This window comes from Scyliorhinus canicula, chromosome 17 (genome assembly GCF_902713615.1).
Source record: "Scyliorhinus canicula chromosome 17, sScyCan1.1, whole genome shotgun sequence".
In the NCBI taxonomy this organism is placed as follows: domain Eukaryota; kingdom Metazoa; phylum Chordata; class Chondrichthyes; order Carcharhiniformes; family Scyliorhinidae; genus Scyliorhinus; species Scyliorhinus canicula.
Window position 1 is genome coordinate 18555253 of NC_052162.1, and position 23664 is coordinate 18578916.

General features: G+C 44.0%; 1 protein-coding gene across 2 annotated transcripts in view; it reads left to right on the forward strand.

The window, feature by feature from the left end:
• zbtb33 (zinc finger and BTB domain containing 33) overlaps nt 1-23129 on the forward strand; it is a 36692-nt gene extending 13563 nt beyond the window's left edge. Inside the window, exons 2-4 of one of the 2 annotated variants that reach the window (XM_038774837.1) lie at nt 15229-15271; nt 16824-16942; nt 19045-23129. In XM_038774837.1, coding sequence (XP_038630765.1) covers nt 19047-20900 — 1854 coding nt within the window. In that variant the 5' untranslated portion in view covers nt 15229-15271; nt 16824-16942; nt 19045-19046 and the 3' untranslated portion in view covers nt 20901-23129. The remainder of the gene's footprint in view (nt 1-15228; nt 15272-16823; nt 16943-19044) is intronic. The other variant, XM_038774838.1, reaches the window with a different exon arrangement.
• The last annotated feature ends 535 nt before the right edge of the window (nt 23130-23664 follow it).

Sequence of the window (23664 nt, forward strand, 5' to 3'; positions counted from 1 at the left end):
TTATAGGCTTTCTTAAGCATCAATCAAAAATTGTGAGTTCTCTTTTTATGTTATTGTTCCAGTTTGGCTCATTTATAGCAGTGATTTCTAGGTTAGAGGTTTGAGTCTCACACCCTGAATCTGAGCTGACACTTTGTTATTGCCCAAGTTGTTGACCTTTGAATGTGGCATTAAACTGAACCACTGTTTGCCTATTCGGCCAAATGTGAAAAGATCCTATGGAATTGGAAGAACAGTGGGAAGAACTTCTGGTGGCCTGATCAATGTTTCACCCTCGAGCAATACCACTAGAATTGGTCATTCATCTTGTTCGATATTGCATGTGCGAAACGGCTGTTATGTTTGCTTGTCTGCCTCATCATAATTCATTAAATGTGAAATGCTTTGAAGTGTTTCTGGTGGACATGAGAAGATACTACATAAAATCTTTCTTTTGAGTGCATATACATCCATGTCTTGAGTAACTACTATTAAAACTCAAATTGTTTGGATGGAAGCTAAGATTTAGTCGTTGTGCTTTGGAATACTCGAACCACTGGTGTTCGAACACTTGTAACTAGAGCAGCCTCTTTGGTCTCAACCACTGTTAACAGGCAAATGATACAAAATCATATTTATTTAATTGGGAATTTCATGGCTAGGGTCAAAAGCTGGGCCAAAGGGGCCACCTTGGCTTCAAAATCAGTTTGGGGATTTATCACGGGAGGGAGGTAATGGCCTGCAAGATGTGGAAAGACATGAGAGAGATGGATGGGATTCCATGGGAGGGGTGGATGAGATGGAGGTTAGGTTTATTAGTTTGACCACAAATGCTTTGTGTCCCATTGCTTGTTGTACGGTAAAACTAAGTGTTGCCTGTACAAATTACTCCATGTGAACACAAGGTCAGACTTATCTGTAATATTTCTTACAGAGTGACCCTTCCAACTCCACCCCAACATGGAACCATTCCCTTCAAGATGAAACGAGGAAGAATATTGTGAAAATTGCTGGAAACAAAACTTGCATTTGATGTTGAAATTAGCGTTGTGGATGGTCACAGTTTCATATTTTTTTCTTTCCCCTTGGACAGACACTTTTTCCACTCCTGTTTTGTTTCCTGACTGAAGCAGCTTTGGTTTAGGTTCTCAACTCTCCCATATAGATTGAAAGCAGAACCTGGGTCCACACTATTAAAATGATTATAATAATGCAGGTGAAAAGGTGTCTTGTTGCTTAAGAATTTTCACCAATTGAATCACATTAAAATGCAACTTTAATTTGAAATACTTAAAATAGCAGTATTTTTCCAAATTTCCCTTCTTCTGACATTCACAAATGATCCTTTTTAAGCAAGGGTTCTGATTAGGGTTGGGGACCATAGTGCGTTTTTATTCCACTGTCTAGGAAGAGGTTACAGATACTTAATTGTGTGCTAACTCAATGAGGACTGTAGATTGAACTTATTCCATTCACTATGGTACTGATGAGGAAGCCCTTACAATGATTGTTTATTGCAACAAATGGTTCTAAAAAGTGACCGTTCAAGTTAAGTGAGACTCTTGGTGGCGGTGATGCAGCCATGTTTTGAGTAGAGTTTTTTTTTATGTTTGAAGGTCTTGACAAGGGTGATGGTGTTGGGGATTACTGAGTTATTGCAAGACACCGTCCCACAAAAGGAGGTTCGAGGAGCTGAGGGTCTCTTTGGCTCGTTCCATGGAGGTCTACAAGCAGGTTGCTATTTGACCATCTTGGAACATTGCTGTTGAGACCTGGGGAAATTGGGGAATGAATAGAGGGAGTTCTTGGTGGTAGAAATCTGCCTTTAAACTCCAGTGGGCAAAGTTTTCAGGAGAGGGGAAGGGACAAGGTGGCAGGTGTGTGTACCTAGGACCTGAAAGTGGCAAAGTTGAAACTGCATTCAATTTCCACACTGTGGCTGCAATTAGAAGTTTGTGATGTGCAGATTTATGGTCATGACTCCATGTTCTGCCACTTAGAACATTGCATTTTCTGTCTGAATCTTTGAAAAGTAAATCATTCCATGACCTGGTGAGGTAATATCTAATGTTTCAAAAAAGTTATACCATAGAGTCATAGTCCTAAATTACCGACAGTTCGGTTGCCAAGGTGAAGCATTGAGACAAATCAATAACAGCGACGTGATTACCCAATGCATTTTCAGATCTCTTAACCACCATTTGTCTTTAAGATTGAATAATGTGGGACTTCCTGTTGCGGCTATGCCTGGGTAGGTTGCACGGCCGGCAGCTCCCGCCGATAACGGACTTTTGGGCCCTTTTAAGGAGCCTCAGCGACATTTGCTCGACGATTCCCGGTGTGGGAAGGTAGCAGTGAGGGTCCCCCAGCACTATGGAGTGGACCAGGAGCGGAGCGGTCAAAAATGTGGCGTTAGAGCAGAGAGGAGAACAGGTGCAAAAAAACAAGATGGCGGCGGACGGGGACCAGGCAGCATGGGCCCAGTGATCTCGGGAGCAGCAGGAGTTCTTAAAAAGCTGCTTTGCTGACTTGAAGGCGGAGATGCTGGCCCCTATGAAGGCGTCGATTGAAAGGTTGGTGGAGACCCAGAGGATGCAGGGGACGGCGATTAAGGAGGTGCAGCAGAAGGTCTCTGACAACGAGGATGAGATTCTAGGCCTGGCGGTTAAAGTAGAAGCGCACGAGGTGCTTCACAAAAAATGACAGGAGAAGCTGGAGGACCTGAAGAACGGGTCGAGGAGGCAGAACCTGCGGATTCTGGGTCTCCCTGAAGGCTTGGAGGGGTCGGATGCTGGGGCATATGTGACCATGATGCTGAGCATGCTGATGGGTGCGGGGGCCTTCCCGAGGCCCCTGGAGCTGGATGGAGCGCACAGAGTCCTGGCAAGGAGGCCGAGGGCGAATGAACCGCTGAGGGCGATGGTGGTGAGGTTTTACCGTTTCACCGACAGGGAGTGTGTCCTGCGATGGGCGAAGAAGGAGCGGAGCAGCAGGTGGGAGAATACCGAGATCCGTATCTATCAGGACTGGTGTGCAGAGCTGGCCAAGAAGCGGGCAGGATTCAACCGGGCTAAGGCGGTCCTCCACGGGAAGGGGGTGAAGTTCGGGCTGTTACAGCCGACTATGATTCACATACCTGGACCGACAACAATATTTTGATACGCCGGATGCGGCAGGGACTTTTATCAAAAACGAGAAGCTGGACTTGAATTAATGGTTTGCAGTATGTTATGTGGGATGTTGGTGAGGGAGTGGGGGCGATGTTTGTCGAGTGGGGTTTATTTCTTTTTTTTCCCCCCGCGTTTTCTTGGGAATGGGTGGGCCCTCGGCCCTCGGGGACTGGGGTGAGGTCGAAGTTAAAAGGAACTGCGCCACGGGGGCAAGGTCGGCCCAGGCAGGGAGTGTGGCTTTTTCCTGCAAAATGGTGGGGGCGGTACCTGAAGCGGGGGGGGGGGGCACTGTGTTCGATGTCCGCATTGGTCTATGTGGGGTGTGGGGGGGGGGGGGGGGGGGGGACTTTCACTACCCCACTTTGGTGGGGGGAAGGCTGGTGATTTGGATGGGAAATCCAAAAGGGGATCGGAGGCAGAGGCGGGAGCAGCCGGGGTCAACATGAGTCAGCTGACCTACGGGTGTGCAATGGGGGAGTGGGGGGGTTAATCCGTTGCTTGCCCCGGGGGGGGGGGGGGGGGGGGGGACTGGGTTGCTGCTGTGCTGATTGAGGGGGAGTTGACAGTAAGAGGGAGAGTCGGGCGGGGAATCTCCGCCTGGGAGGCTGGAGAGTGCAGGAGTTGTGGGCACGTGGCTGGCCTAAAAAAAGGAGATGGCTAGTCGGTTGGGGGGGGGGGGGGGGGGGGGGGGGAATGGCCCCACGGTCCGGCTGATCACGTGGAACGTGAGAGGCTTAAATGGGCCAGTCGAGGGCCCGGGTGTTTTCGCACTTAAAGGGGCTGAAGGCAGACGTAGCCATGCTACAGGAAACACACCTGAAGATCGTGGACCAAACTAGGCTGAGGAAGGGATGGGTGGGACAGGTTTTTCACTCAGGGCTGGATGCAAAAAACAGGGGGGTCGCAATCCTGGTGAGTAAGCAGGTGGCATTTGAGGCGGTGGATATTGTGGCGGATAAAGGGGGCCGATATGTTATGGTGAGTGGTAAACTGCAGGGGGCCCGGGTGGTGCTGGTGAATGTGTATGTCCCAAACTGGGACGATGCCGGGTTCATGATGCGGATGTTGAGTTGGATCCCGCATCTGGAGGGAGGTAGTTTGAAATGTTGGGGGCACTTCAATACGGTTCTGGACCCGACATTGGATCGGTCGAGATTGAGGTCCAGTAAGAGACCGGCTAAGGATCTGAGGGGGTTTATGGACCAGATGGGGGGAGTGGATCTGTGGATCCGCTAGGCCAAAGGTGAGGGAGTTTTCATCCTTCTCCCATGTACACAAGGCTTACTCGCGGATAGATGTTTTTCGTGGTAAACAGGGCGCTAATCCCGAGAGTGGAGGGGGTGGAGTACTCGGCCATTGCGATCTCGGACCATGCTCACACTGGGTGGACCGGAAGATGGGGAGGAGAGAGGTCAGCGCCCATTGTGGCGAATGGACGTGGGGCTACTGGCGGATGAGGAGGTCTGTGGGCAGGTCCGGGGGTGTATCCAAAGATATGTGGAGGCCAATGATAATGGGGAGGTGTCGGCGCTGAAGGCAGTGGTCATGGGGGAGTTAATTTCAATCAGGGCCCACAGAGAGAAGAGGGAGAGGATGGAGAGGGAGAGATTGGTGGGGGAGATACTGAGGGTGGATAGGAGATATGCGGAATCCCCGGAGGAGGGGCTGTTGAAGGAGTGCCGGAGCCTCCAGACGCAGTTTGACTTGCTAACCACGGGGAAGGCTGAGGCCCAGTTGAGGAAGCTACAAGGAGCAGTATATGAGTATGGGGAGAAGGCAAGCCGGATGTTGGCACATCAGCTGCGGAAGAGGGAGGCGGCCAGGGAGATTGGGGGAATTAGAGATAGGAGGGGGAACACGGTGCGGAGTCCAGCTAAAATAAACGAGGTCGTTAAGGACTTTTATGGTAAATTATACGAGCCAGAACCCCCGAAGGGGGGGTGGGGGGGGGGGGGGGGGGGGGAGATGCGACAGTTCCTGGTCCAACTTAGGTTCCTAAAGGTGGAGGAAGGGCAGTTAGAGGGATTGGGGGGCTCTGATTGGGATGGAGGAGTTGGCTAAGGGGTTGGGGAGTATGCAGGCGGGCAAGGTCCCGGGGCTGGATGGGTTCCCCGTTGAGTTCTACAGGAAGTTCTCGGAGCTGTTGGGCCTGCTGTAGCTGAGAACCTTTAACGAGGCCAAGGAAAAGGGAATCCTCCCCCCAACGATGTCGCAGGCTTTGATCTCGCATATCCTCAAGCGTGATAAGGACCCGTTGCAGTGCGGCTCCTATCGGCCAATGTAGATGCTAAACTGTTGGCCAAGATCCTGGCCACTAGAATTGAGGATTGTGTCCTGGGAGTGATTCATGAGGATCAGATGGGGTTTGTGAAGGGCAGGCAGCTGAACACGAATGTGCGAAGCCTCCTGAATGTGATTAGGATGCCCTCGGAGTGGGGGGGGGGGGGGGGGGGGGAATGCAGAAGTGGTAGCGGCAATGGACGCGGAGAAGGCCTTTGATCGAGTGGAGTGGGAGTACCTGTGGTAGGTGTTAGGCAGGTGTGGGGAGGAATTCATGATGGGTCAAATTGTTGTACCAGGCCCCGGTAGTGAGTGTTTCGACGAACCGTCTGCGGTCAGAGTATTTCAGGTTATATCGTGGAAGGAGACAGGGGTGTCCTTTGTCCCCCCCCTGCTGTTTGCACTGGCGATTGAGCCGTTGGCCATGGCGTTGAGAGAATCCAGAAACTGGAGGGGATTGGTCCGAAGGAGGGGGAGGAACACCGCGTTTCACTGTATGCGGATGACCTGCTTTTGTATATTGCAGATCCGGTGGAGGGCATGGGGGAGGTTATACAGATTCTGAGGGATTTTGGAAACTTCTCAGGATACAAGTTAAATGTGGGGAAAAGCGAGCTTTTTGTGGTGCATGCGAGGGGCCAGGAAAAGAGATTGGGGGAGCTACCACTTAAGATGGTGGAGAGGAGCTTTCGGTACTTGGGTATCCAGGTAGCCAAGAGTTGGGGGGTTTTGCACTAGCTCAATCTAGCACGCCTGGGGGATCAGATGGAGGAGGACTTTAAGAGATGGGATGTGTTGCCACTCTCCCTGGCGGGTAGGGTACAGTCCGTAAAAATGACGGTTCTCCCTAGGTTCCTGTTCGCCTTCCAGTGCCTGCCTGTTCTCATCCCCAAGTCTTTCTTTAAGCGGCTAAATAGGAGTATTACAGGATTTGTGTGGGCAAATAAGACCCTGCGGGTTAAGAGACTGTTCTTGGAGCGCAGTCATGAGGGGGGTGGATTGGCATTGCCAAACTTGTGCAGCTATTACTGGGCAGCGATTGTGTCTATGATTCGGAAGTGGGTAATGGAGGGAGAGGGGCCGGCGTGGAAACGGCTAGAAGCATTGTCCTGTACAGGCACTAGCTTGGGGGCACTGGTGACGGTACCGTTGCCGCTTCTGCTGACGCGGTGCACCACGAGCCTGGTGGTGGCGGCGACATTGAGGATCTGGGGGCAGTGGAGACGGCATAGGGGGAAGGTGGGGGCCTCAGTTTGGACCCCGATACGGAACAATCATAGGTTCGTTCCAAGTAGGATAGATGGTGGGTTCCTAAGTTGGCATAGGCCGGGAATCAAAAGGATGGGGGACTTGTTTATTGATGGTACCTTTGCCAGTCAGAGGGTGCTGGAAGAGAAATTTGGGCTATCCCCCGGGGAATACCTTTAGGTACATGCAGGTTCGGGCGTTCGTGAAAAAGCAGGTGCGGAAATTCCCACGGCTGCCTGCTCGAAGGATACAGGTTAGGGTGGCTCGGGCGTGTGGGTTGGGGATAGCAAGGTATCGGAAATATACCAGGAGCTGCAGGCGGCGGAGGAGATCTCGGTGGAAGAGCTGAAGGGCAAGTGGGAGGAGGAGCTGGGCGAGGAGCTGGATGAGGGCCTGTGGGCTGATGCCCTGGGCAGGGTCAATTTCTCTGTCTGCTCAGGTATCTCGTGCGCCAGGTTTAGCCTGATTCAGTTTAAAGTGGTGCATCGGGCGCATATGACAGGGGCAAGAATGAGTACGTTTTTTGGGGTGGCGGACAGATGTGTGAGGTGTTCAGGGAGCCCAGCTAATCATGCTCATATGTTCTGGCCATCCCCAGCACTGACGGAGTTCTGGAAGGGCTTTGCAAAGGCTATGCGGTGGCGGGGGGGGGGGGGGGGGGGGGGGGGGGGTCGGAGGGGGGGCAGGGGGGGGGGAGGGGAGGGGGGGCTGTTTTCACGTTTCGTTAGGGGCAGATGCCCTATTTTGTTTTGTTTGGGAAATTCTTAGCTGGATAGAGGGTTCAGTGTTTTTTGTTGAGTATTGCTGTGTTTTCTTTGTATTATTCTCTTTTTTGTAGTGTTTTGTAAAAAGTATTGAAAATTTTGAATTAAAACATTTATAAAAAAGATTGATTAATGTGCAAAATAAATTGGAGCTTCATTGTTTTCTCAGTTAGTTTTCAGCAAAGCTTTGATTCTGGAGCTTTTATAAATAACACTACAAACTCCTTGCCTCCTCACTTCTCTTAACTGCATTTAATCTTTAAAAAAAATCAGTGCAGCATAGCAAATGTAGTTTTGTTGAAGAAATCCATCAATCTTGCATCCAGCTTCCAGTCAGAACGACCTACTTCTTCATTGTTGGCAGGCATGGCTGCAAATTCTTGACTATTTTATGGCCAGTTGAATCAAATTGTTAACATGTAGCAATAAAGACCATGACTCAGAACCACAAAAACGATGTATTCAGCCAAACCCCTTGCCAGTCATAGTCCACAATTATCCAGGCAACAGGCCATGGAGGAGTCTATTGCGAAGAGGACAAACCGTTACGCTAGGTCTCATAATTTTGTTTTGAAAGACAAAAATGAGCAGTTATGATGTTTGATGTATTTTCATGTTGTTTATCATTCAAATCCTCTTTCTAGATCTCCGTTTTACTCATTACTAATGACAGATTTTGAGGCCCTATTTCAATAACATTTGGCAGCACCTTCAAAATGATGTGCAGCTCTTTGCTATTATCAAGGCAATAGCATGTTTCAGCATGTTCTGTAAGGCCTTTATCCACGTCACCCCTCTGCTGAAGATTTAACTTGTGGAGTACGTTACTGGCTGCCTCCTTCCATATGACTGAAGCTCACCGCTTGAGTTGAGGCAATGGTTGTGGGTGTATTGGTCCACCATAAGGTATTGCCATCGACCTGAATCAGACTGGATGCACTTCACAGCCGGGCTAATTTCATCATGATTCAGATTGGAAAGCTTGGCTGATATCATTCCACCCCTCAAACCTGAGATGCTGAAACCATCTGCAATGAACTCTGCTACAACCCTGTCTGGCATCAAGGTAACATCTCATTCACAGGGCTCAATGGAAAACCAACATTTAGGCATTTTAAATGCCAAAACACACAAGGCTACAGAACAAGTGCTGGAAAATTGAGTTCGAATAGAGTGGTGTTTGATGGCCGGCACAGACATAGATCATAGATCATAGATCATAGAACAGTACATCACAGAACAGGCCCTTCGGCCCTCAATGTTGTGCCGAGCCATGATCACCCTACTCAAACCCACGTATCCACCCCATACCCGTAACCCGTAACATGATGGGCCAAAGGGCCTCTTTCTGTGCTGTAAAACTCTATGACTCTAAGTCAGTGGATCTAAGTACTGTGGCAGTAGTCACATTTCTTTCGACTCTACACAATATGTTTGAAGTATTTAACACCAGGTACCTTTATTGCAAAGCACTCCTGGCCAGTGTCCCATCTTCCACCTGTTGTAAACATAGTTGATCCAAAATTCTGGAGCTTGATTCTAACTGTCACCAAATCCCTTTCGTCCATCACGTCTGTGTTCACTGACCTATTTTTACATTCAGTCCAGCCACGTTTTAATTTAAAAAAATTCCTCCCTTGTGTTCAAATATTCCCATGGGCACACCACTCCCGTTTCTGTAACCTCCTCTGGTCCTGCAACCCTCCGAGAAGTCTGCATTCCTCTAATGCTGGCCTCTTGGGCAGTCTTGATTTTCTTTGCCCCACCATTGGAGGTCTAGCTGTCTATACTCTTTGTTCTGGAATTTCTTTCCTGATCCTCTCAACCTCTCCACCTTTACGACTTTCCTTAAACTTACCTTTTCAATCAAGATTTTCATCATTCGTCCTATTATCTCTTTAAGTGGTTCAATGTCATTCTCTCTCTCTCTCTCTCTCTCTCGCTCTGTCTCTCTCTCTCTCGCTCTCTCTCTCTCTCTCTCTCTCTCTCTCTTCCCCCACCCCCTCCCCTCTTGTGGGATACTTTGGGATATTTTACTACATGGAAGCTGCTACATAATTACAGTGTGTTTATTATCAACCACAGATGTCTGTGTTGCACCGATTAGCTTGTTTTAATTAAGTATCTCCACTATAGCTTTTGCTCAAGAGAAAGCATTGTTGGAAACTTTCAATAGCCAGATACAGGAAGAAAATTTGTCCTCAAGAAGGGACCAGTGAAATACCTTCTTTCTTTCCGTAACTAATGGTATAAGGAAAATAAATAATATGAAACAATGGTCAGGATTTAGTGTTCACCTCATTACGCAGCTGAAACTGACGGCAATTTCGGGAGACTGCAAATGTGCAGAATAACCGAAAATCCAGAAGCTGCTGAAATTGCCCAGAACTTCCACCTTTCTGGGGCAGCATGGTGGTGCAGTGGTTAGCACTGCTGCCAACGGTGCTGAGGACCCAGGTTCGATCCCGGCCCTGGGTCACTGCCTGTGTGGAGTTTGCACATTCTCCCCGTGTCTGCATGGATTTCACCCCCACAACCCAAAGATGTGTAGATTAGATCAATTGGCCATGCTAAATTGCTCCTTAATTGGGAAAAAAAATAATTGAGTACTCTAAATTTATATAAAAAAAGAACTTCCACCTTTCTGCTGTTAGTCTTGCTGTAAAAAGCTCCTTGGGAAAAACGTTTCACCTTGTTGAATGAATTTTAACTAGTTTTTTAAATGGGGTAATTTCATTATTACTGCTGACCCCTTCATTGGCCCTTGGAGTTTTATATTTGTGGAATGTCAAATTTCTCCAGTCGGAAAATAAAGCTCCATGTTAATTTTAAAAAAAAAGTTTGTTTCTATTGATATTTTAACCTCTACCGTTATCTACTCAATAATTTATTTTGCTATGAAAATTTTAGTTAAAAGTGAAAGGATTCAGTGTGTTTGACTTCCTGGTTTGCTGTCTGTGCAGATATTTTAATGTGATTGTTTGCTAACTGCACTGCTGTTGCTTGCTTGGAGATTCCTTTGACTTGGTTCCAGATTTAAACTGCTGTTGGGAAAGGGGAAAACCAATCCACAGAGGTCACAAGATCTTTGTGGGCTGATTTCTTCAAAGTCAACAGCCAATATCTTGTTTGGTTAATAAACTCAAAATTATTACTTTTCAAGTGAAAAAACAACAGTAGCCTTGGTACAGAACTGCACGGCCAAAATTTTATAGTCAGGTTCTTAAAAATTCTAAAGCAAAATGTTTTCTCCTCTCTCATAGTTGCAGCAAGTAGTGGTGATGATGATTCAGATTACATTAGCTGAGCTGGATTGGGTTTTTGCATTAATAGAAGACATTATTTTATGTAATTTCCACCTGTTAAAAATAATCGGAAACTTCTATGAGAGGGAGTGGCAGGATAGTAACTGTCCAAGAGGCACAAATTGTACAAAGACCTCCTTCTTCTTTAAGGTAGGTTTTAAACTAATTTGTTAGAAATCATGGTTTATCAGATATCTCTGGAGGGTTATCACATGGAAATGGCTTTGTTGGGGAAGGGAAGAAAATGACCTAAAAGCCCAGGGTTTGAAATATCTGCATGTATAAGTATTGGTTAAGTTTTTGTAAAATACATTGTCACAATTTCATTAACCCATTGAGCACAGGATGTTGAAATTCCTCCTGTGTGTTGTTTGACACTTTCATGTCAAATTCCTGTGCACAGTGTTTTAACGAAAATGTTGAAAAACACTAAATGATTTCAGTAAAATACCCCGCACAGGAATTTGGCATAATTGCATCAACCACCGCGGTAAAAATACTATGTGGAGGAATCACAACTCTGTTGTGTTCCAGATTTTTTTAACCTTTAAGATGCTAGTTATTATCTTTGTTAAGATAACAATGCAGTTCCTGATTATTTAGCAGATAATAGTTGATGCATATCAGACTTTTTAAAATCCCGTGTTTGCTGTCGGTACGCTGTACCATACTGAAAGCCACTGCATTTCCATGCTGGGACATTTAAGTGTGCAGTGTAAAGATTTGAATTTGTACTGAAATGAGTGCTGATGTTTATTATATCCAGCATATTCTAACGTATAATATGTAGTTGTTTTGCAAATTTAATTTCATGATTTTGTTACGACACCCTGGGCTAGTGCGCAGTCGATTCCAGCCCAACAGACCCTGGAGTCCCAACACGTGAATTAACCACTAATTCATATAATGTTTCTGAGACCTTTGGCCCTTGACTGCTCGAAAGACTTACAAATGGCAGGTCTGTAAGTTAAACACAACAACTGTTTATTTATAACAGAAATAGAGGTGAAACATGAAATAATTATAACCGAATAATGGCCAGCTAATACGTTCGTAAGTTTATAGGATATAGGAGCAGAAAGAGGCCATTCAGCTCATCGGTGCTGCTCCGCCATTCTATCATGGCTAACACGTTCCTCATCTGCTACCTACAATGTTACAGACCAAGAGCTGGATTACAAAATCAGCTAGAGCAACTCCCTCTGGAACACATGACTTAGGAGCGGAAGTAGGCAATTTAGCCTCCCGAGCCTAACACCCTCAATGATATCATGGCTGATCCCATCCTGGCCTCAACTCCACTGTCCTGCCGTTCTCCATAACCCTTCAACTCATTACCAGTTAAACATCTGTCTAACACCTCCTTACATTTACTCACTGTCCCTGCATCCACCGCACTCTGGGGGTGCGGATTCAACAGATCCAAACATAGACAAGACAAACCAGCCAGAGGGAGGGGTAAAATAAAAGGAAGTAAATTGAAATGAAACGGCCGATGTCAAGGCCATTGCAGCAGGCTGTCCGCCCAGGATGCTTGGGGATTGAAGCGACCAGTGTATGGTTAGAGATGACCCTTTGGCAGTAGCATTCAGATTTCCCCTGGGGAGTCATTTGAACTTTTTTAGTACCCGAGGCCTTCACTCAAAGGAACAGCCTCAGGACTGTTTAATTCTTGAGTCTCACTTTCTCCCCAACTCAAGCCTCACCAGAATGCCCCCAGCTTTACTGAGGAAAAACAGTAATAGAGAAGCAGCTTTCACAAGATTTAAGAGCGGTCCATTACCATTTCAGGGAGAGAACTCTCAAAGAACTCTGCCTTCAGGAATTAAGCACTTACAGGATGGAGAGAGAGGAAAAGCTGGCTGCATCTGTGTTCCTGGAGAGAGCTCCAGCAGAGGTATTGCTCTGCTGCTGGATTTTTAATACTGAAAGCAATTTGAATCCTCCTTGGGTCTGCAGAACATTCCAGAGCAGTCAGCACTAATCAGCATTGAGTATCAGCAAAGGCCCAGCAATTTGAGCCAGTTAATTAGCCATCAGCCAAGTCCATCAAGATGTATCATTTCTGATCTCTGTTGAATCTGCTCATCTGGAAAGTAACTAGCTCTTTGCAACCTCTCAGCCTTGCCTGAGGTCATAAGTCAATCCTCAGTTTACCAGCCGCTCGAATTAAAGGTGAAGTTCATCTTAGAACATAGAACAGTACAGCACAGAACAGGCCCTTCGGCCCTCGATGTTGTGCCGAGCAATGATCACCCTACTCAAACCCACGTATCCACCCTATACCCGAAACCCAACAACCCCCCCCCCCAACCTTACTTTTAAGGACACTACGGGCAATTTAGCATGGCCAATCCACCTAACCAGCACATCTTTGGACTGTGGGAGGAAACCGGAGCACCCGGAGGAAACCCACGCACACACGGGGAGGACGTGCAGATTCCACACAGACAGTGACCCAAGCCGGGAATCGAACCTGGGACCCTGGAGCTGTGAAGCATTTATGCTAACCACCATGCTACCGTGCTGCCCCTTGCTACCGTGCTGCTTAAAGGCAGAGGTCCCATTAATTGTCCATGTACAAAAATTGAATAGCAGAAATTTGTAATTTTTTTAAACAGTAGACTAGAGTCTTCATTGCAAAGGAAACTTTGTTTCAAAATCCCAAACTTTCTAATTGCACGATGTATTTAATAAGGAAATGTATGTTTCTTGACGGCCCAACAAAAAAATGCACTGCCTGATATTCTGCAGTGCTGGGAACTCTCAGATTTGATCCTGATCTATTGAGTTAGGTGGTCTCAGCCAAGAAAACAAACTTTCAAATATTCCCATTCATGAAGATCTCCCGACAGTGGAACTGATAGCTGGAAAATGTGCATGTGTAGGTGTTGTGTGAAGATGCATTTGGATTGGATTGCATTTTGTTTATTGTCACGTGTACCGAGGTACAGTGAAAAGTATTTTTTTTGCGAGCAGCTCAACAGATCATGAAGTACATTAAAAGAAAAGGAAATAAAAGAAAATACATAATAGGGCAACACAAGGTACACAATGGCATCGGGTGAAGCATCCAGGGTGTAGTGTTAATGAGGTCAGTCCATAAGAGGGTCATTTAGGAGTCTGGTAACAGCGGGGAAGAAGCTGTTTTTGAGTCTGTTCGTGCGTGTTCTCAGACTTCTGTATCTCCTGCCCGATGGAAGAAGTTGGAAGAGTGAGTAAGCCGGATGGGAGGGATCTTTGATTACGCTGCCCGCTTTCCCCAGGCAGCGGGATGTGTAGATGTAGTCAATGGATGGGAGGCAGGTTCGTCTGATGGACCGGGCTGTGTTCACAACTCTCTGAAGTTTCTTGCGATCTTGGGCCGAACAGTTGCCATACCAGGCTGTGATGCAGCCAGATAGGATGCTTTCTATGGTGCATGTGTAAAAGTTGGTAAGAGTTAATGTGGACATGCTGAATTTCCTTAGTTTCCTGAGGAAGTATGGGCGCTGTTGTGCTTTCTTGGTGGTAGCGTCGACGTGGGTGGACGAGGACAGGTTTTTGGAGATGTGTACCCCTAGGAATTTGAAACTGCTAACCATCTCCGCTTCGGCCCCCTTGATGCTGACAGGGGTGTGTACAGTACTTTGCTTCCTTTAGTTTTGCTGGCATTGAGGGAGAGATTGTTGTCGCTGCACCACTCCATTTGGTTCTCCCTCCTGGGCTTGGTTGTGATATTGTCTTTCCGTGTCTAATGGTCAGTAAACATTCAGTGCTGAGGCTTGCACAGAGAAAATGGTCATGGGGATAGTAGAGAACAGCAATGTACGAGTTCTGCTCACATTGAGGCGCTCACGTAAATAATGAACATTTGTACAACGGTGCCTGCCTATGGAAACATGCCCCAGTAAGCAGTTGAGCCCCTCAGAAGTGGTGAGTTACATTCTAGGCTCCTGTATGTGCCCTGTGATTTCTGCATTTCTTTTAAAAAACTTGCTGGAGAATAACATTGTGCCACTAGTACTGGGGAAAGGAAAGCTGTCAAACATCCTCACTTGGCCAATATGTTTTTGTTAACATATTTAAGCCTTTATCCATTCAGAAGGTTCTGAGTCAGAGGGACAATGAAATAAATGTGTAATTTGGATGTTGAGGTATTGCTTGGAACCAATTAAGATTACAGAGGTAATGGAACTGAAATACATCTGGGACAGAAAACTAGACTAACGACTTTATGCTTTGGGAAATGTGAAAGGCTTCCAGAAATGGAAATGAAATGTGAAAATCTTTTAGGTAGCATAAAATTAATGAACTTTTATTTGTTATATGCCTCAGCTTGAGAATAAGCTGAAAGGTGAATGAATTTGACTGTTATTGACCTTCAATTGGTCAGCTTATTATGACAGAAACACTTTTTAAAAATAGTCTGTTTTATAGAGTTTTATTGTGTTATAGAAACTTTCATTTCAATCTATAATGATGTTTTTGTTTTTTTTGCAGATCATTGCAAAGAAAGCGTGACGATTGAAAATAATTATAAAAGGTAAATGTGGAACTTCTATTAAAAAAATGCCGACTTAAATGATGCTTGTCATCTCCATTTACCTGAATAGAAACTGAGAGTACATCATTTTAGCTGGATTTCTCAACAATGGATTTTCCCTTCATGAGCTATTTGATTAAAACTCTTGTGTCCAATGTGCCTCAGGTCTTTCTTGAAATTACCAGACACATCAGCCCTTAAATGTGGCATTGATCCAAAAATTAGTGATTGGCTGAAATAAAGATCGAGTGAATGCATTACCTAATTGATGAAAATGAATAAATTAAAACGAATAACGAGCCAGTAAGCAGAAGGGAAACTGACCAACCTGGTTGCTCGATTTATTCCTAAACCCACCAATCTTGAACTAGCAAGAGTTGGAATCCACCCAAACAAATATGATTTTTATTTGAAATTTGATTTTCCAGCTAATTGAAAAATATTCATATGTGTAAACTAAGAAACGAATGATTAAATCATGTTAAATAAAATAGTCTAAATTTAATTAAAATTTTCTAAACTTTATTAATTTAAGTAATATATGTGTATTCTCCATAAAGTTCCTTACACAGTTTTGTAAATCTCTAGAATATGTTATCATAGAATTTACAGTGCAGAAGGAGGCCATTCGGCCCATCGAGTCTGCACCGGCCCTGGGAAAGAGCAATTTGTTGTGACCAATCCACCTAATCTGCACATCTTTGGACTGTGGGAAGAAACCGGAGGAAACCCACGCAGACACAGGGAGAACGTGCAGACTCCACACAGACAGTGACCCCAAGCTGGGAATCGAACCTGGGACCCTGGAGCTGTGAAGCACCTGTGCTAACCACTGTGCTACCATGCTGCCCCTATGTTCTGGTAGAAAGTTACTTGGAACTTGCCGTACTTACCTAGAACTTGAATTATTGGGCTTGGCTTTGCTGCAGGCGTTTACATTTCTTCTGATTTCGATACCTATCCTGATAGTCCATCCTCTTTTCATTTCAATTCGTTTGCAAATATTGGTTCCTGTGCCCTCTTCTGCAAACCAACCTTTTTATTTTTGTGATTAGACCAGGCCAGGTTTTTGCTTCATTTCGCAGCCTGCCTCTTGTGAATTCTGTGCTCCATCAAGAGACGCCTGCAAGTCTGCTGTTTACCTTCTCCTCAGCAGCTGAACCAGAATTGCTCAGACTCCTTTCAACTCTTCCCTGGCCCACTCAACTAGCCGTGAATTATTCCTGCCCCAACTGGTTTGATCCTACCTTCACGACTTGGTCATTTCTTGTACTGAATTTATCAGCCGAACTTGGAATGCTGTCGTTGAACAGTACATCAAAACAGTGGTTAACAAGCTCATTTACGAAAATAGAGTATGAACCCTGACTTGTCTACTATCTCTTGATCTGTTCGTTTCACCCCGCTCCCTGCTAATGGTTTGCAACGTGATCCCCTGCTCTTGTATGCTTGTAAAAGTGTGTCTGCGAGGTTATCTGCTCACCCAAGTGCTCCCCAGCTCACTTGCTGATTTGCTTATCCTAAATACTTCCTCTTTATCCACCCATCCTAGGCACGTCTTGGATAGCATCCCAACCCAAGAGTTTCCTGCACCCCATGCTAACCCTGCCATGCTGAAAGTACTTTCCTGACCCACCTGCCTACCTCCAATACTTTGGGGATCAACAAGAGGTGAGGAAAAGTGAAAGCTGAAGAAGGAGGGAAAAGCAGACTGAAGGAGGAAAAGACTAATTGTGCAGGGATGGTGAAAAGAAGACTGAATGGGGGTGGGGATGGAGGGGAGCTAGGGTATGAGAAGGGAAAGAGGTGGAAGAAAAGACAGAAACATTTGAGCAGACTGAGCTGGGAGGATAGGAGATGCTGAGAGCTTCCGGATATGGCTTAGCAAAAAATAGCTTGAAATGTCTGAATTGGAGAGTTTTTATTGTCAAGGATGGTGATGGCTCTAAACAATTTGCAAGTGTATTTGGGCATAAAAATATAAGAACAAGGTTTTGCTCAAGGGTTGCAGGATTTAGTTCCAACAAAAGTAATTTGCTACCCCCAAGAGCTGCAGGGGTCACATTTTAAAGACTCCTCGCTCCCCATCTAAACATTTCTTCAAGCCTGTGCCTTCTATATGGCACTTCTTGCTCAAAGCAGATAATTACCTCCTTGTCAACACTGTCATATCTGCAGTTCCTCCATTTTGCTTCTGGCGAATTATTTTTTTCTTGTCTTTGGTTACTGTTGGACCTGGGTTTATACTTGGGACTTGGGCCTATGTTCTGGATTACTTCAAATTGTCCCAGCCTTCATTCTCCCAAAAGCCACTTTGCTGTGCTTCCACCACCCAGATCTTATCAGTGCTTTTTATTACCAGTATATCCACACCGCTACTGATTTCCACTGCTCCCACTCATAAGAGCAGTATTCCACACTACCAGCCCACATTTTCCTCAAATCCCTCTTAGCTAATGCTGTCCTAATGCTACTCTCAGCTCTAGATCTCAAATTGTAAACTTACCAAATGTTCCCAGCCTTCAGCACTTCCACCATTTATATCCTATTCTCCATGATTACTTAATGTGATCATCCTTTCTTTCCCAACTAACCAGCCAAGCCCCCCCAGTTCTCTGATTGCTTCCTCCCAAACTCTAACCCAAATACTGTGTCACAGAATGTCCCTCATTCAGCTCCACTGCTCTGCCACCTGCCTGTGATACAGCACTTCACTGATTACTTCAATTAGGCCACAAAATGCACACACTATTGTTGTTTTCCACCTTACATCAAGACCGGGCAAAATAAACTTGGAGGAAGCCACTGAGAGTGACACGGTGTCATTGGAAACATGCGGAAAGGAGAGAAGACGGGGATTACAGAAAGAACGAAATGGAAACCAAGTCAAAAATAAGTTGGTGATATCGGTACTACAATGTGTAAAAAGATGATCGAATAGATAGAGAGCGGGGGAGGGAAAAAAGAGGGAAACAAAAGAACTGGAAAGGAATAGGAAAGTAGTTGTTACGTGGTCACAGGGAGATGGATTATTTTGCCACAAGAGGTAAAATATATTAGAATTAATTATCCATTATTTGTCAGTGGATCAGTAGCTTCCTTAACTCACCATGAACAACACTACAGGATATCCACTTGGCTTTAGTAACATGTTCTTTAAATTCTCTGACAAAGGTTAGTCCAGTGTGTCCTCAGGAATGACCTGAATATAAGGCACCACAGTCACTGGGGTAGAATTTCCACCATGGTTCTTTCGATCTTTAACTTTTGCAGAAAATCATCAAACTGTTTTAACAAACGTTATGGGAGGTTGGAAGATCCCCTTTAGAAATTTAACCTCCCGCACTTATTTACTTTAGGGCAACAGCTCTCCTCAAGTTAATCATTTTAAATTAACTTTTTAACTTCAAAATAATTGAAGAACAAGCACCTGGACATAATTGTGGTAAAATATTGCTGATTGGATTTGTTGTAAAGTCTTATCTGATGTATTCCTGTGGGATTATACATGATGGGTTACAATCCAAATCGGATCAAGTCATAAACTGCAGGTTAGGCTGCATCAAGTCTTTATTATTTTCAGAGAATAAAATAAATAAAACTGCTTTTATCTGAGAGTATACCAGGAAGGGTTTCCAAATATTCCTGTGAATTACTGATTACTGCAAATATAATTGTGGAATTTTGGACTAAGTTTGTTCATTTAACAGGATTTACATAGTCTGTCAGCTGGCTCACCTTCATTGGATATGTTGTCTTTATTTTTGATCTAGTTATGGAGAGCAAAAAACTTATTAGTGCAACTGACATTCATCACTCGGGAACATTGTTGAAGTCTCTAAATGAACAGCGTGCCCAAGGACTATTCTGCGATATTACCATAATTGTGGGGGATCGCAAATTTCGAGCACATAAGAATGTCTTGTCATCTGTCAGTAGCTACTTCCATCAGCTTTTCAGTCCCGATGGTGCGAACAACACATATGGACAAGTCCTCGAATTGAACTTTGTTAGAGCAGAGGTGTTTGCGGAGGTTCTGAATTTTATCTACAGCTCCAAATTGGCGCGTGTGAATGCCGAACTAGTAAGCGAGTTGATTCAGTCTGGGCAGTCCCTGGGTCTAAAGTTCCTAGCTGACTTGGGGGAGTCGCTTTCAAAGTTAAAAGCAGTAGCGCCTGCTACGGACAGTGCTGCTTCTGTGACAGATTCCAAGGGCGATGTTTCGCAGAAAGTTGCTGCTGATCCAACAGTGGAACCCGAACGCTTGATAATACATGTTGAAGAAGGAGGTCTGGGACCACGAATAACTGACGCTTTCTCTCTGTCTAGTGCGGAATTTAGGGATTCGAAAGGTGACAGTCGAGCCTCAATCAGTAGTGAAGATTCAGAGGATAATGATGATGTCATTTTCTGCAGCGAAATTACACCACCTAAACAACCCTCCAATGTAGCTAGTAACAGTTTAGTGCAAGCAAATATCATTGTTCCCAGCATACCAGTAAATTCTGACAACTTGGAGATTCAAACAAAACACATTACTCTGCTGCCAGAGACATCCCCGAAAGTTGGTGATTTCAAAGTCAAAATCTCTGACGGGAGCGCAGGGTGTGGGCAGAATACTGTAATTAACCAACAAAGCCCAAAGATTGTAAATGCAAAGTACATTCAAGATGGCAAACATCCTGTAACCATAGTTAAAACAGCTGCCATTGATACTTTGTCTAAAGGTTGCAGAGTCTATGCAAATATTGACACAAACCCCAACACGTATCATATCGTGGTACCAAACAAAGATGACCTTGCCAACCGTGAAACCAAACAAAACAAGGAGCCTAGATCCCCTGAAAGAAAGCTACTGCTGATTGGAGACAAGGTATCTGGTGATGGCGGCCACTCAAGTTTTCAAATCATGCCTGAAAATTCTTCTAATCATATAAATAACTCGAGACCTGTGTTCATCAATGATCAGTACTTTCCAGATGCAAAAAGAATGAAAAGGGAACAAGATCATTATGAGTTAATTGTAGATGGACGAGTCTTTTATGTTTGTATTGTTTGTAAGCGATCATATGCCTGCCTGACTAGCCTGAGAAGGCACTTCAATGTTCATTCCTGGGAGAAGAAATACCCTTGCCATTACTGTGAGAAAGTGTTCCCTCTTGCAGAATATCGTACTAAGCATGAAATTCTCCACACTGGTGAACGGCGATACCAGTGCTTGACATGTGGCGAGACCTTCATCAACTACCAGGTGATGGCATCGCACATCAGGTCAGTCCATAGTAAAAAGACTGGCAAGAGTGCAGCTGAAGACGAGGCTGTCTCCGATTCCAAACTTTACCGTTTGTTGCCGTGCAAGACCCTACAGATCAGGCAATATGGATTCCTGACTGCTAGTGGATCGGGTGCCATGGCTGAGATTAATGAAGATGGAATTGTATATCATGTAGATGATGATGATGATGCAGATGCTCCGCCGCAGACTGCGCAGACCATTGGAGGCAGCAAGCCAGCAAGCTGGGATGATATTTTTCCTCAGGAAGGAACCCCTGTTTACAGGTACAATTCCTTAGATGGCAATTCCGAATTAGAGTTTGTTATACCAGAGTCCTTCAGAGAACTGGCATGAAGTCACTCAGACTATGATGGAACTGAATATAATAAGAAAGTGGATTGTGATACCTGGTAAACTGCTGACAGACAGCCACTGGTGATATTAATGTACTAACCGACCAGTTAAGCATTTGTGTTTCAGGCAAACAAAAGATTCAGTGGCTGGACCATTGTATGGCGAACCTAGTCTTTTTTTAAAAAAATGTTTCTGTTAAACGTAATGATGTCGGTGTAGTATACATCATGAATGTGAAACAGAATCTAGTCATGGTTTTGAACTAAAATGCAGTTTCTACAGAGGTTTCATCGGAAGTGGCCAGATGTTAATGGGCATTTATATGTGATGTATCCCATTGAAGGAATTTTCAATTTCTTTAGTCTTTACTGATCAAACAGCCATTACCCAGATGTTTATTTTTTACAGATTCCTGCTCAGAAACTGAATTATGTGGAATTGTGTGTGTTAGCACTTCTCATTTTACATTGTAGGGCTGGGGTGAAAGGCTGCTCTTGATTTTGTTTCCCTTAAAAATCATCTTCCTACAAGTAGAAAATCACTTTACTCGCCAATATTTAATATACTTAATTAACACACAGTCCTTTTTCCTAAAATTGCAGCTCACTATCTTTAAAACACGATGCCTCAAACATCACTAGAGAGCGACCAAAAGTGTAGGAGAGTGTTGTGTTTAACTTACAGTGTCATTAAACAAAGCTTTACCGTAGTAGAAAGCTTAGTTTCAACCTCCATTGGTAGGTGCAAATGCTGGTGTAAGTAGCTCTGATGCTAACATCATTGAAGGGAAAGATTAATGATAACAAGTTCACATCCATATTAGCCAACTATAGTTCAACCCAGAAAGCCTGTCTTCCTTTAATTCCATGATCATTTGTCTTGCAGTATTAATCACTCTTTCACAACTTTATAGTAATAATGTATCCATTTGCATTAAAATAAAATATTAAAAATGTGCCTAATTAAGCTAGATTTAATACATATAGAGTGAATAATGAGAAGAGGCGGTTAGGAAAAAAATATCTAACCCATGAGCTTGTTGTATAGTCCACCATGAAAGGTGAATTATTTTGAATGACCCAATCAATACCAAGCCGACTCCTCAATGGCCATTGTCTCGATATTTGTTGTCTTGATAATATCTATTAAGCTAGATGCTAATGCAGTACTTTGGGATGAAAGCTTTTAAAGTTAACAGTTCGGAAAATGAACCGTAATTTACAATGTCTGGCTTACCTGAGATATGCATGTTAAGCGATATTTTCTCACCAGATTCTGATTTTTCAAATATTATTCCTGTTTGTTTTTCTACTGTGAAGTTGATAGTCTGTATAATTTTAAAAATAAGCAATATCCTGTTGTCCATTTTCAAAGTGGAATAGCAACTTAATTTCAATATTCATAAAGGCTTAGGGATTTAATTTATAATTTTGTAGCTCCAATGATTGTACTGCTAAAGTAAGTTTTGGGCGCACAACCACTCAGAAGGCTGGAGATTGCAAGGTTTTATTAGTGAGGTGGTTTCTGCCTTTTCACCCAAAATGCTTATTGGATTTAAAAAAAAATCTTCCTAGCTAAAAATTATTCAGTTGACCCGGTCTATAATTACCTTGGTATACATTATGAAAAACAAAAACAATTTTGCTTACACATTACGTACTGTCGGCTTACAATATTGGAAATGTGTTTCGTAGGAAACTTCTGTGTAGTACCTATTCAGGAGTAAACTCGTAGCAAAATGATTTTTTTTGTAAATGCTTCACTGTATGGATCAACATTGTATATATGCTTCAATTTGGGGGAAAACATGGTCCCCATAAGTCTTCTGAAATGTAGAAAAGTAATTAAACATGTAAAAGGAATAGCCTATCATTTTGTTTGTAACAGTTTTGCATGCATAGATTAGAACAAAACTGCAGAATGGAAAATCTTTTTACACTTGCATTACAGTAATTTTTTTCTAATTACCTGCAGATTGGAAAAATTATGTTGGTCTATATGATACTGTTATGTCCTATTGTGCAAGCAAGATTAATGCTTTTTGTACCAGTGAAAATAATAAAACTACTAATATGTAAATATAGTTGTAACAAAGCTTCTTCCTTAGTATAGGTTATCGTTAAGTCACTTTTCTAGTTTCTTTAATTTTGAACCTTAGAATGTAAGTTTATTTATTGTATTTGCTCTTTTGATGATAAAAATAAAACTTTCAGAACATATTGACTTGCACCTGTCCATACTGTATGCTTTTTGTTTGGTCAGATAACTAATTACTAACAAGATTTCAAAATATGAAACCCCTTAACCTTCACTAAAAAATAGGAATTTCTATGAAAACGAAGTAAAAATGTCCTTTTGTTTAAAAGAAGTAAATGTGCAAGTATGGTGATCTAAATTTTTCTCCTTTTTCTGAAGGGTTAGGCTGATGTTGGGGTGAAATTCCTTGGGTTTTGGCAATTCCCTGGCACTTTGCTGAATGATAATGCTTCTCCATGTGTTAGCATGACTAATCTTTTACCTATACATTTATGGGTTGCTGGCAAGGCCAGAATTTATTGCCCTTAATTATCCTCGAGAAGGTGAGATCTGCCTTGAACTGCTGTGGTCCGTGTGGTACAGATAAAGTAACTTGAGAGTTCTTCATGAGGATGGAAAGTGAAGAAGTCCAATCTGAAACTAGAGTTCCAAAATCTAAACAAAGGAAACTACAAAAGTTTGAGGTGCGGGTTGGCTAAGATACAATGGGGAACTCCATTAATAGGCA